At 41.1% G+C, this 13845-nt stretch overlaps 1 protein-coding gene and 1 long non-coding RNA gene across 4 annotated transcripts in view; one reads left to right on the forward strand and one right to left on the reverse strand.

Annotated features, from left to right (window-relative positions):
• Positions 1-11107, reverse strand: part of LOC133252890 (uncharacterized) — a 38135-nt gene extending 27028 nt beyond the window's left edge. Inside the window, exon 1 of the long non-coding RNA XR_009738117.1 lies at positions 10650-11107. This is a non-coding gene — a long non-coding RNA (uncharacterized LOC133252890). The remainder of the gene's footprint in view (positions 1-10649) is intronic.
• The window catches only part of DOCK5 (dedicator of cytokinesis 5), a 283905-nt gene that overhangs the window by 268384 nt on the left and 1676 nt on the right, over positions 1-13845 (forward strand). For all 3 annotated transcript variants that reach the window (XM_061425870.1, XM_061425871.1, XM_061425872.1), the window contains 6 exons: positions 1886-1969; positions 2797-2934; positions 5549-5715; positions 11111-11279; positions 11939-12077; positions 13450-13553. In XM_061425870.1, coding sequence (XP_061281854.1) covers positions 1886-1969; positions 2797-2934; positions 5549-5715; positions 11111-11279; positions 11939-12077; positions 13450-13553 — 801 coding nt within the window. The remainder of the gene's footprint in view (positions 1-1885; positions 1970-2796; positions 2935-5548; positions 5716-11110; positions 11280-11938; positions 12078-13449; positions 13554-13845) is intronic.

The raw sequence follows: 13845 nt of genomic DNA on the forward strand, positions 1-13845 counted from the left end.
AGCTGCTCCATAAATGTCCCATTTCCTTTTTGTGATTCTTGGATTCTATACATTTATATTCTCTGTCGTATTCGTTCCCTAGGGCTGCCATAACAAAATACCACCAACAGAGTGGCTTAAAACAATAGGGATTGACTGCCTCACAGTCTGAAAGCAAGGTGTCTATAGCATCAGTTCCCTCTGGGGCATGTGAAGATGAGTCTGCTCTCTGCGTCTCTCCTGGCTTCTGTGGGCTACTGGCTGCCTTTGCTTTATTAAAAAAAAATTTTATTTATTTTTGGCTGACTTGAGCCTTTGTTGCTTTGAGGGCTTTTCCTCTAGTTGTGGAGAGCAGAGGCTACTCTCTAGTTGCGGTGCATGCGCTTCTCATTGTGGTGGCTTCTCTTGTTGAGGTGAGTGGACTCTAGGGCTCATGGGCTTCAATAGTTGTAGCACTAGTAAGGTCAGCAGTTGCAGCTCCTGTGCTCTGGAGCAGGGGCTCAGTAGTTGTGATACATAAGCTTAGCTGCCTCACAGCATGTGGAATCTTCACCGACCAGGGATCGAACCCATGTCCCCCGCATTGGCAGGCAGACTGTTAACCACAAGACCACCAAGGAAGTCCTGCAGGCAACTTTTGGCATCCCTTGCCTTGTAGATTACTGTCTTCTCCTTGTCCCGTCACGTGGTGTTCTCTCTGTGTATAGGTATCTGTCTTCTCATGTCCCCTCCTTGTAAGGAAACCAGTTAGACACCAGTGTCTAAGGGTTCCTCCTATTCTAATATGACCTCATCTAGACCTCTGCAGTTAGTCTGTGACCATATGAGGTCACTTTCCTAGGTCCTAGGCTTAGGACTTCAACCTGTGCCTTGGGGATGGGGACACAGTTCAACCAATCAAGGAAAAATATTGCACATACTCTGTTTTCCACAGAAAATGCGCTGACCTCTTTTATAACTGTATTCTATAGTTTTTGGAACTCTTGGATCTCATGTAATGGGGTGGTCCTTCTAAGGAGTGGAGGAAAAGAGTAAGGGGGATATTTGAAGGTCTCTGAAAGCATTCTTATGCTTGTGATGGTTATAGTATAGGGAGGAAATAGGTAACTCTAGTTTGGAACTCTGTTGGAGCATAAATGTTCACCATAGACTTTGGTTCTTCTCCCCTAATGAATTCTGTCTTTAACATAGTCTTTCATGTAACACCTATGTTTGTAGGTTGAATTTGGGTTTATTTTCTTATCATAGGGCCTTTACATCAATATTTATTGATGATGTCATGGGTGATGTGGTCTTGACATACCATAATAAATACAACCTGCATTTACCTGCATTTAATATTTTCAAAACCATTCCACATCTATAGCATTTCTCATTTTTTCCTTAAAAATAGCCTTTCAGATTGATGATGAGTATAAGTGTTAAAACTTTTGCAGGTCTTCAGGAATTGTGATAAAGTCTGCAAAGCAGGAAAACTGTCAGCCACATCTTCAACCTGTTAATTTTTTGCTCTTTTATAAATCTAGGCATTTAGTCTCATGATTAACTTTTTTGATATTGTCACTTGGTCTTTTCTTAGTTCTCTGGGGAACTTATTTTAATGAATGACATTCTCCGCTGGTGCTGTTGATTTGACGTGTATATGTAGCTATAGTTAAGAATGTCCTCTTGCTAGGAATTGCATGATTCTAGAAAGACTACAAAATACCCCATTCCTTTTTGAATTGTCCACTGGTGATTTAAGGGCTATCCCAGGAATGGAATCTATGTTTACTTAATCATTCCTGGTTCACTGGAGGAACAGAGGATGTGTTTCCCCCTTCCCATTTCCTTCCCCTTCCTTTCAGGGTCACATATACAGACAGGAATGCATTCTAATCAATACTTGCCAATGCTCTCCTTTTAGGCATTTTTTACAGATAAGTACTTGCAGGAGCATCCTGAAGACCTGGAGAAGATTGAGCTGCTAAAGCGACTAATAGCATTGCAGGTATGTCCAGGGAAGGTGGGGGGACAGCACCCCGTGCTCCTTGGGTGACTGCCTTGCATGATACTCTCTAGGGCAGCGATCCCCAGCCTTTTTGGCACCAGGGACCAGTTCTGTGGACAACAGTTTCTCCTCAGATCGGGGTTGGGAATGATCGTTTGGAATAATTCAAGTTCATTGCATTTATTGTGCACTTTATTCCTTTTATCAGTACATCAGCTCCACCTCAGATTATCAGCCATTAGACCAGAGGTTGAAGACCCCTTGCTCTGGGGCATCCATCTCCAAGCCCCCATTTAGGGTTCCTTTTTTATTTAAACTCTTAGAATCACAGCCTGTCTTACTTATTTGGCAAAGTGACACAGGAGGAGCATTTCATTAGACGGTGCAGTGTTGAGAGTGGTCTTCTTAGCAGGGAGACTAAGCTCCCCCAGTTGATTTACTGGCATGTGTTTCCATCTGAGAATTGTTGGTCTCAGTTTCTGTCTCTCATTACCTTTGTAAACAGTGGGAGGAAATGCAGTCATACAGGTCAGTCCAAGGTGACACCTATCAGTTGCCCCTGCCTAGAAAGGTCCCCAGGCTTCTGTGAGTTTGCCTGGCTTGGTCCCCTGGTTACTTGTGTCCTAGGTGTGTGAATGCCTCTGCGTCTTTAACCCAAGGGCATCTGGTTCCCAAGCCCTGTGCTAAGAAACAGCGTTTTCATTTGATCTGTTCTGTGTCCATCAGTTGACCTGTCTACCCCCACCGTTCATCCTCTCCCAGCCTCGAAATCTGAATCATCCCTCTTCCTAAACCTCATCCCATTCCTCTCATGCCTTTTTCCCCAGATGCCTCTGCTGACAGAGGGGATCCGCATCCATGGGGAGAAGCTGACGGAGCAACTGAAGCCACTGCATGACCGGTTGTCTTCCTGCTTCCGGGAACTCAAGGAGAAAGTGGAAAAGCGCTATGGGGTCATAACACTGGTAGGCTTTGTCTCAACAGCCTATGAGCTTTTCTTATTTCTGACCTTTTTCTAGTCTCTTCTACTGTTTGTGATACTGATCCTTTTTTCAGATGCCAAAATAGTCAAAGTAGACTAGGGATGGCTTGAACAGACGGGGTGGGAGAGGGAGGGCTGGGTCGGAAAGGCATGGTTTGCTCTTGATGACCTTCAACTGTTGTGTAGGATAGTGGTTCTCAAACTTGAATGACCATCAGAACAACCTGGAAGGCTCATGAAGACACAGATTGCTGGGCCATGTTCCCTGGGATTTTCATTCACTTGGTCTGGGGTGAGGCCCAAGAACTGGCATTTCCAGCGTGCACCAGGTGGTGCTGTGGGACTAGGGACCACACTGTGGAAACCGCACTACTAGAAATGGGAATTTCCTCATCCCAGACTCTACTTATTTGTGTCCTATCTAGTCCAACTCATAGTTTTTCCTAATCTTTTTTTTAATTTTATTTTTTGTTTTGGTGAAATATTCACACCCTTTGCACCTTTGAAGAGGAGAAAGAATTGTGAGTTACATTTGACGATGCATGTAGCTGATTTCATGATTTTTTAAGAACAGTTGTAACATTTCTCACTCTGGCTGGTGGCTCAGTCAGTTAAGAATCTGCCTGCAATGCAGGAGGCCTGAGTTCTATCCCTGGGTTGGAAAAATCCCCTGGAGAAGGAAATAGCAACCCATTCCAGTATTCTTCCTTGGGAAATCCCACAGACAGAGGAGCCTGGCAGGCTACAGTCCACAGGGTCGCAAGAGTCGGACACAACTTAGCGACTAAACGTAACATTTCTCACAGCTACAATTTTCTTTTTTTCCTTCCAAGAAATTAGGTGGAGGGGTACATGGGCCAACCTTTTCTCTTCTACAGTTGTTGATATGCTTGGTTCCATCTTCATTTAGCTGTCCTTTTTAACATATCCTACTTTCTTCAAAAGTTGTATTCTTGAATTCCAGATTTTTAAAAACTCTCTTGTCTCAAATCATAGCTCTGAATTTCTTTTCATGTATTTCTGTTCCCCAATTCCCATGCCTCCATCTCTATTTCATTTTTCTCCCAAGTGTCATTTTGATCCTCTCTCACAGGCGTCCAAGTGTTTAGTCAGGCCTTCCTATGAATTTACCTCCTAACCTGCTGCCAGTTTTCTTTTAGGAACATTTGTCTTTTACACAAATTCCTAGATGGCAAAGACGTGGCTTTCACTCAGTGAATTTAGTTTTTATTAGACCCAGGTGAGTATTAAGATTTAGATTTGATATGGTGGCCTATGGGGATAATCAGTCCTACCAGAGACATGTCTTACAACAGAAGATCCATGCTCCTTGACTTCCTAAGGTTCACCAGGATAAGCTTTAGGTTTATAGTTTCAATCTTAAACTCTTCTGTTATTCCAGTATATGCTTTTTTTTTTTTTTAAGTGCCGTCTTTCAGAAGCTAAGTTGGAGAAGCAGACAAAAGGTTTTGCTATCCTACTGATGGTAATGAACATCTTGGTTTGTCCCTTCTCATGGGACTGATAGAAAATTAGGGTGAATTTTTCTCTAGTCTTAGAAACAAGGCAGGTTTAACCTAAGTTGTGTCTGTAACTAAGAATATAAGGTAGTGGGGGAGGACTACACAAGGGGAGTGAGGGAGGAATGGATTGGGAGTTTGGGGTTAGCAGATGCATGCAAATTATTACATGTAGAATGGATAAACAACCAGGACCTACTGTATAGCACAGGAAACGATACTCAATATCCTGTGATAAGCCATGGAAAAGTGTGTGTGTGTGTGTGTGTGTGTATATATATATATATATATATATATGTATATATATATGTATGTGTATATATATATATATGTATATATATATAGGGGTGTGTGTGTGTGTGTATAGTGTGTGTGTGTGTGTATATATATATTTATCAGTCAGTTCAGTCGCTCAGTTGTGTCTGACTCTTTGTGACCCCATGGACTGCAGCACGCCAGGCCTCCCTGTCCATTACCAACTCCCGGAGCCTACTCAAACTCATGTCCATCTAGTTGGTGATGCCATCCAGCCATCACATCCTCTGTCATCCCCTTCTCCTGCCTTCAGTCTTACCCACATTAGGGTCTTTTCCAGTGAGTCACTTCTTCTCATCAGGTGGCCAAAGTATTGGAGCTTCAGCGTCAGGCCTTCCAATGAATTTATTTATATGTGTGTGTGTGTGTATATATATATATATCTGAATCACTTTGCTGTACATCGGAAGCTTAACAACATTGTAAATCAACTATAACAAAATAAATGTAGAGTTGTTAAATATACAGAAAATGAACTCACAACTTAGACTTTAAAATGTCAGGATGTTGTGATACACAATTACAAAATATCTCATTATATCATAATAAGCAAAATAGTATGTCAATAAAATCTTCCCAACTACAGAAAAAGAATATAGTATTTGTAGTATTTAACAGCCAATGAAGCACAGGCACCAACCTATCAGGATGGGGTCCCAGCACTGACACAGATGGGACTGGCCATAAACCAGTGGGAACTGCGCCAGTTGCTAGGGGCTTAATTCCAGGCGAGCTAACCATGAGGGGTCATGTCTCCTTCAGCCGCCCAACTTGACCGACCGGAAGCAAAGCCGCACAGGATCCGTGATGATCCCCTACATCATGTCATCCACACTGCGGAGATTGTCCATCACCTCAGTGGCTTCCTCTGTGATCTCCACCTCTTCTAACTCATCTGATAACGCTCCTTCCAGACCAGGATCTGATGGGTAAGGCTTTGATCTCTAATTGCCAAGAAGGATAGGTAAATCTTTCCTAATGTTTGCCTTTGGTCACCCAAGTGAAACTTGGTCAATGTGGATGTGTCATCTTCATAGGAAAATAACTCACAGTACCTGGGTTATTAGTTTTGGGATCTTTCTCATCATCTTCCTCATGAGAAATATCATTATTTACATGATAGTAACAACAGTTATGAAAAATAGAAAAAAAAAATCACCCATAATCCTGTCACACCCTATCAACCCACCCAGTCATATCCTAGTTTGTCTCATAATAATTTCTAGTTATTGCTTGCCTTTTGTTTTTCATTATTTCAATTAAAATTTTTTTTGGCTGGACCAGGTGGCATATGGGATCTCAGTTCCCTGCCCAGGGACTGAACCTGGGCCATGGCAGTGAAAGCTGGGAATCCTGACCCAGTAGGCCACTGGAGAAATCCTTCATTATTTCAATTTTTAAAAATAACTTAAAAATTTATTTCATGAATAGGAAATATAATCACATATGAAATTTAAAAGGGTATATCATGAAAATAATCTCCCATCAGTCCCAGACTCCCAGCTTATCAGTACCACTCTCCAGAGGCCAGTGATATTGTCTTCTGGTTTTGTTCTGTTTTTTGGCTGCACTGCTGGACGTGTAGCTCTTTAGTTTCTTGACCAGGGATTGAACTCATGTCCCCTGCACTGGAAGCTTGGAGTCCCAAGCACCAGACCACCAGGGAAGTGCCCCAGGTTCTGTTCTTGGTGCCTTTCCAGCAGCTTTTTATCTGTACAGAAGCAGTTCCTAAATATATATCCTTTCCCACATGTTTTTGATATATAAATGGTGGTATATAATACTCTATCTGCCTTGCTTTTTTCACTTACTAGATCTGGAAGTCATTCCATTTCAGAACAAAGAGAGCCTCCTCTTTTCTTTGAGGTTAGATATCTCATGATACACCTACACCATAATACACTCCATCATTGTTTCCTGATGGACATTTGATTGATATAAGCCTTTTACTATCATAGTAGTGATAGCAGTGAATGATCTTCAATATATATTATTTTGGGGGTGGGATGAATTGGGAGACTGGGATTGGCATATACACATTATTGACGCTATGTATTAAATAGATGGCTAATGAGAATCTACCGTATAGCACAGGGAACTCTACTCAGTGCTCTGTGGTCAGCTAATTGGGAAGAAATCCGAAAAAGGGGATATATATGTATACATATAGCTGATTCACTTTGCTGTACAGCAGAAACTAACACAACATTGTAAAGCAACTATATCCAATAAAAATTAATTTTAAAAAAGAATGGAAAAAAATTACTTTGTAAATATTTAATTATAGCAATATAAGAAAAAGTCAAGAAGTGAAATTACTGTTAAACATATATAGCTGAAGTTCTCAAAATTATTCATAAAATGACTTTCACAGAGATTATAACCGTTGATAGTCCCACCAGCAATATGCAAGGGTACCTGGCGACTCACACCTTGCCACCAAATTGTGTATCATCAGGCCTTTTAATTTTTGCCAGTCTGATAGGTGGAAAGTGTTTTCTTGGCATGGGGATTTTGTTTTGTTGCACTTGTGGTTTTCTTTCTCTTGTATGAAATTGAGCATTTTTTCATTTGTTTAGTAGCTTGTATGTATTTTATTTTCTGTGAACTGTGGTCACACGTGTACATTTTTCTGTTGGATTCTGGCCCTTTGTGTTGAGCTGAAATATTACCCTAATTTTTCCTTTGTCTATTGACTTTGCTTCTAAATTTTTATTTAGTTGCGCTGATTTTTGTTTAAATGCAGTCAAATACCTTAATACTTGATTTTATGACTTCTGGATTTTATATCATGGTTAAAGTCCTTCCCTACTGTAAGACTACGAAAAACTAATTTTACAGTTTCACTATTTATAATAAAATCTATGATTCTTTTTTAAGTTTATTCTCCTATAAGGTATGAAGTATAGAGCCAATTTTTTTCCATGCTTGGCTAGCCTATAATGTTAAGTGAGCAAACCATCTTTTCTCTACTGATTTGAAATGTCCTCCTTATTAAAAAAAAAAAAAATCAAATTCTAACGTGTTCTTTAGGTTATTCATGGACTTTCCCCCCATTTCTTAGACCTACCTACATGGTTCATGCACTTCTGCTAATTCAGTCTTATTTACTGTAGATCTTAAAGGGTTTTAAGTGTCTAATAGCTTTTTTCAGAATTTGCCTGGCTAGTTTTACTCAGTGCTTGTTTTTGGATTAACTTGTTTAGAATCCTGTTGTTATTTTTATTGAGATATATGATGTTACATTTATGGATTGAGTTTATGGCTTTTTGATATTCAACCTTCCTTACCGGAAACGTGGAGTGCCTTTCCATGTGATCAAACTTAAAATATTTTAAAGGAGTGAATTCATAATTGTGTTCAAATAGAAAAGCATTGGATGTACCGTTTTGTGACCTACTGCTTAATTTTATATAAATGATGAATACCTAACATCAGTGTGAATTTTAATGTTGAATATAAGTTAAATCTTTTGGCTTAAAACTTAATTTGTAATCTTTTAATTCCATGCTATAATAGCCATACCACAAAAATAACCTGTTCAAATGGTCTTCTACCTGGAAATTAAATGTTTTTTATTTCTTAAATTATTTATCCATCCTTTTACATTGACATAGATATCTTTACATAGTTGCAATTATCACATGGATAGAGTTTGGTAATTTGCTTTTTCCTCTTTGTCTTTTTATTATAAGCACTATCTACAGTGCTATATAATATTAAGATTTTTTTCATCATTTTTGATGGCTTTTTATCAGTACAGCATATGAATGTGCCATAATTAATTCTTCTCCCTATAATGGGATGTTTTAGCTGTGTCACTCTAAACAGGTAATCATAAAAGTTCATTATAAATTTAATATAAAAGCATTTAGGTTGTATCAATATAAAATGCATTTATATTATTAGTAGCATGTATTTGTGTACATTTAGCTTTATAATCACTTAAGATATATTCTCAAATCATTTCTAAGTCTTTTGGTTAACATGGAGTATAGGATGCACTTCCAAAAGCATGTATGGCCTATTCAGGAGAGGTCTTTTTTTTTTACAGTTTGTTTTGTTTTGTTTTTTAATTTTTATTGGAGAATCGTTAATTTACAATGTTGTATTAGGTTCAGGTGGACAACAAAGTGATTCAATTTTACATATACATAAATTCAGTCTTTTTTAGATTCTTTATAATTCTTGCTGTATTATCACAAATACTAATATGCAATGCCATATGAAATGTATGAGTGACTATATCATTTTTCATAATATATTCACTTATATTAGGTATTTTTATTATTTTTAGTCTTGTAAATTCCTAAAGATTAAATAATACCTGGTTTGCTTTTCTCTTTTATGGTTTCGGTCATGCTGTTAAAGGGATACTACTTACTTTGTGGAAGGGCTTCCCTGGTGGCTCAGATGGTAAAGAATCTGTATGCAATGCGGGAGACCTGGGTTCAATCCCTGGGTTGGGAATATCTCCTGGAGAAGGGCATGACAATCCATTCCAGTATTCTTGCCTGGAGAATCACCATGGAAAGAGGCGCCTGGAGGGGTACAGTCCATGGGGTCTCAAAGAGTCATGTAGAAGTTCTGTTCTGTTCAGTACGACTCTTCTCTTAATTGAACTCTGCCCCATTAAAAAAAAAATTTTTTTTTCAAGTAGTTATTGAGAACCAGAGACCCCGTAATTGCTGATCCATTAGGGCAGTAAACACAGAGCAGATGACTGGGGTCCTCTTCTTGCTGTGACCCAGGCAAGGTGAGTTATTGTTCTTGCCCACATTTGCCCAATGAGGAAGAAGACATCACTGAACTTCCCTGTCAGTCCAGAGGTTAAGACTCTGTCTCCAATACAGCGGGTGTGGGTTTGATCCTGGGTCAGAGAACTAGGATCCCACATGCTACACGGGGTGGCCAAAAAAATTTTTTTTTAATTACAATAATACTTACTATTTTTCCCTTTATAACTGATAAGCAGTTTAGGGAGAGATATTTCAAAATCTCTCTAGACACTTTTGTTTCTCATCAAATTCTTCCCCTCTATATCAGCATCTAATCATGATTCTTACTATGGCATTTAAAATTTGTCAATGTAATTAAAAAAAAATTGTTTTTGAGAAGTTCTCCTATATGCTAGGGCTTCCCAGGTGGCACAGTGGTAAAGAATCCACCAGCCAATGCAGGAGACAAAAAAGACACAGAGTCGACCTCTGGGTCAGGAAGATCCCCTGGAGAAGGAAATGGCAAACCTACTCCAGTGTCTTGCCTGGGAAATTCCATGGACAGAGGAGCCTGGTGGGCTACAGTCCATGGGGTCACCAGGAGCTGGACATACTGAGCATGCATACACCTATTTGCTAGGTACTGTTGTAAGTATTTTGTAATAACCCTTTGAAAGTGAAAAAAGTATTAGTTGCTCAATTGTGTCCGACCCTTTGAGACCCCATGGACTGTAGCCCACCAGGCTCCTCTGTCCATGGCATTCTCCAGGCAGGAATACTGCAGTTGGGTAGCCATTCCCTTCTCCAGGGGATCTTCCCAACGCAGGGATCAAACCTGGGTCTCCCACTCTGCAGGCAGATTCTTTACTGTCTAAGCCACCAGGGAAGCCCTAATGACTTTATGAGGTAGATATTATTCTTATCCCCATTTTTACAGATAAGGAAACTGAGGTATGAAAAAATTGTCTGCCCAAGGTCACCCAGCAAGTAAATGTAGGTAAGATCTGAATGCAGGCTGTAGGGCTCCGGGACGTGTGCTCTTAGCCGCTATATAATGCTGCCCGTTCATCTCTTACTGTATGAGCTCTCTCTTTACCTATAAGTTTAGTAAGATCTTATCTTCCTAGCATAAGATAAATACTCACTAGTATTTTCTTGGCGTGCTTGGATGGCCTCATTTCTTACTTGTAGACCTTGAGATGTTCAGTTGGCAGTTGGAAGTTCGGGTTTAGAACCTGAGAAGGAAGCCACAGGTGAAGATGCTGTTGAAGAGTCGTACCCTCTGGTTTTGGGGCATCAGTTTTCACTGGCAGGTGATCAGTGTTTTCTGACTTTGTCCTTGTTTGTAGCTGACAGGTCAGTCTTTTGTTTTTTTGACATGTAGTTGATTTATAATGTTGTGTTAATTTCTACTGTATTGCAAAGTGACTTGGTTATACATCATATATATTCTTTTTCATAGTCTTTTCCATTATGGTTTATTACAGGATACTGAATAGAGTTTCCTATGCTGTTGAGTAGGGCCTTGTTGTTTATCCAGCCTCTGTACACTAGTTTGCATCCACTCACGCCGGCCTCCCAATCCTTCCCTCCCCCACCCCGATAGGTCCTTCCTGGAGCCACTGTTGGAGCGCAGGGCCTCGTCAGGGGCCAGAGTGGAAGATCTGTCCCTCAAAGAGGAGAGTGAGACTCGGATGAGCAAGTTCAAGATTAAAGACTGGAGTCTGAGCAAGTCCCAGGTCATCGCAGAGAAAGTGCCAGAACCTGATCTGATGGTAAAAACAACAAACCCAAAACAAGATGACTGTAGGTTTTCCACCGTGTTCCCTGTAGGCAGGCTTTTCACCATTGACATCATAACTGTGAGTGACTAGGTTGAAGCCTGTCGTGCTTTCTCAGGACACAGCAGCCTAGGATGGGCTCAGATCTCAGATGGTGCTGAGAAAACCATGTACAGAGATCCAGCTCTCTAAATCAGTAATGGCACAAGATCTATCCTCAGTGAAAATACGTGGATCGATGCTTAGAGTTGTGATTCTCACCACCATGTTCCATGAGCCCATCCAAACATTGTCATTTACCTTCTTTTAGTTTAAAAAAAAAATAAAAAGTACGTTTTCTTCCATAAGCCACATCATGTTGTTAAATGTGGTGGGACCGGGTATCCCTGAGAATCAGGGTGGCTCATCTCCACACTAAATGACACAACCCATTGGCTAGCCAGAAAATAGTCTGTGCACCGGGGATTCCCTGTTTGTGTCTTCATCCTCGTACCCTCCATGTGCTAGTGTGGTAAACTTACAGAGGGCTCCTGAAATTTTGCCCTTTAACAAGATTCTGCTCTGCAGACAGTGTTGTTTAAAGAGTATTGATGAGTTCGACACTCTTCACAGTGACAGTGTTTTGCTTTGTTCTCCCCCCACCCCCCAACTAGAGCCCAACCAAGAAATCACAGAGACCCAAGAGTCTCCAGCTGTCGGACAATCGGCTGACACCATTTCCTGGCGCTTCACCTCCACAGTCAACAGCCCTGAGCCCACCCCAACTCACTCCTAAAGCGAACAGGGCCCTGAGTAAGTTTACTTGTAGAGACCCCTTATAGTCATTTCACTAGGTGATGGAGTATGTTTATGAATCTGGGCCATTTTTAATCAAAATAGCCACAAGGGCACTGAGATGATAGTCAAATTGGTTCAGTTTGGTGGTCATGGGTGTCATTCAGTTAGATTAGTGTTTGGCCAGAGTCCTTAGGTTGCTAAGACTCATTAAACTTTTCTATACAGGGAGCCGTGGGGCTTTCCTAGTGGCCCAATGGTAAAGAATCCACCTGCCAATAAAGGAAACACAGGTTCAATCCCTGGGTGGGGAGTAGGAATCCAGGTAGGAACTCCAGTTCAATCCCTGGAGTAAGAAATGGCAACCCACTCCAGTATTCTAGCCTGGAAAATCCCATGGATGGAGAATCCTGGCGGGCTACAGCTTCTGTGATCATAAAGAGTCGGACATGACTTAGCAGCAGTACAGGGAGCACCGTGGGGTTTCACTGCCCGTTTTCCATTGCTGATGGTATAAATGAGATCGATTGGACTAGAACTAGATAGGAAGTAATTTAGGAACTGTTGGCCAAGTAGCCATGTGCTTTATGTGGAGAAGGGTCTGAAAGGATAAGAAATAGACAAATTACACTCAGGTTTGGGGAGTCAGCAGTACACAAGTCCTGAGATGAAGTACAAGGATGCTTAACACCAAGGAGCAGTGGAAGAATAGATCGTCACCCCAAACAGGAGACTGTAGTCAGCCAGCGTCAGAGTTAATCAGGCACAGTTTCCTGGAGGAAGTAGATATTGCACTCTTTAAATGAGGGGTATATAAGTTCAGGATCTCATGCCTGATGATCTGAGATGGAGCTGATGGAATAATAATAGAAATAAAGTGCATAATAAATGTGATGTGCTTGAATCATCCTGAACCCTTCCCGCCACCACGGTCCATGGAAAAGTTGTCTGCCACAAAATCAGTCCCTAGTGCCAAAATGGTTGGGGACTGCTGCTTTAAATGATAAATTGTAATAGTCCAATATAACCAGTATTTATTAACCACCTAGTTTGTGACAGATGTTTTTTTCTAAGAACTTGGGATATATCAGAGAACAGAGTAATACCCTAAGTTCTAGAAAATATTCTCATCTTCAGTGTAACAGTGACACCCTTTAACAAAACATGAAATTTTTACTTAAGAGTTTCTCATGACGCCTTCTGGTGAAGGAAGGGCGCTACATGTGTCCCAGCAGGTAAGAGGTCTTCATTCTGTCCACAAAAACTGTAGAATGTGACCTTAGCGATTTGATTGACCAGGTGGTTTAGGGTGGCAGTGTCCAGCGGAAGTGCCATGAGATTCCTCGGTGAGTTCACTTCTCTGCTTTCATCTACTTTGTGTCATTTCCAGGCTCCCCATCGTTGCAGACAGATGGACCGACAACGGCTAATGTCCCACCGCCCCCTCCCCCCAAAAGCAAGCCCTATGAGAGCAGCCAGAGGAATCCCACAGAGGTAGGAAGGTGACAGTGGGCACTGGGGCTGGGGAGCACCCGCTCATGGGAATGTAACCTTGGATTTCCCCAGGTTTTGATAAGCAGGTTGTCCCATTGATTTGCCACTCTGATCAGTTTTTGATTCCTTCCTGAGAGAGAGAGGCATTTTCAATGGGAAGGAAGATGTTTCATTGGATTGAAGGGCCCTCACCCTGGGTCCAGAGGAGGGAAATAAGCCAGGAGTTCTGACTCACACCTGAGTGAATGAGGGATAGTCATTCTGGAAGGGCCTCCCGTGGTTTCCTTTATTC

The sequence above is a fragment of the Bos javanicus genome, chromosome 8, assembly GCF_032452875.1.
Source record: "Bos javanicus breed banteng chromosome 8, ARS-OSU_banteng_1.0, whole genome shotgun sequence".
In the NCBI taxonomy this organism is placed as follows: domain Eukaryota; kingdom Metazoa; phylum Chordata; class Mammalia; order Artiodactyla; family Bovidae; genus Bos; species Bos javanicus.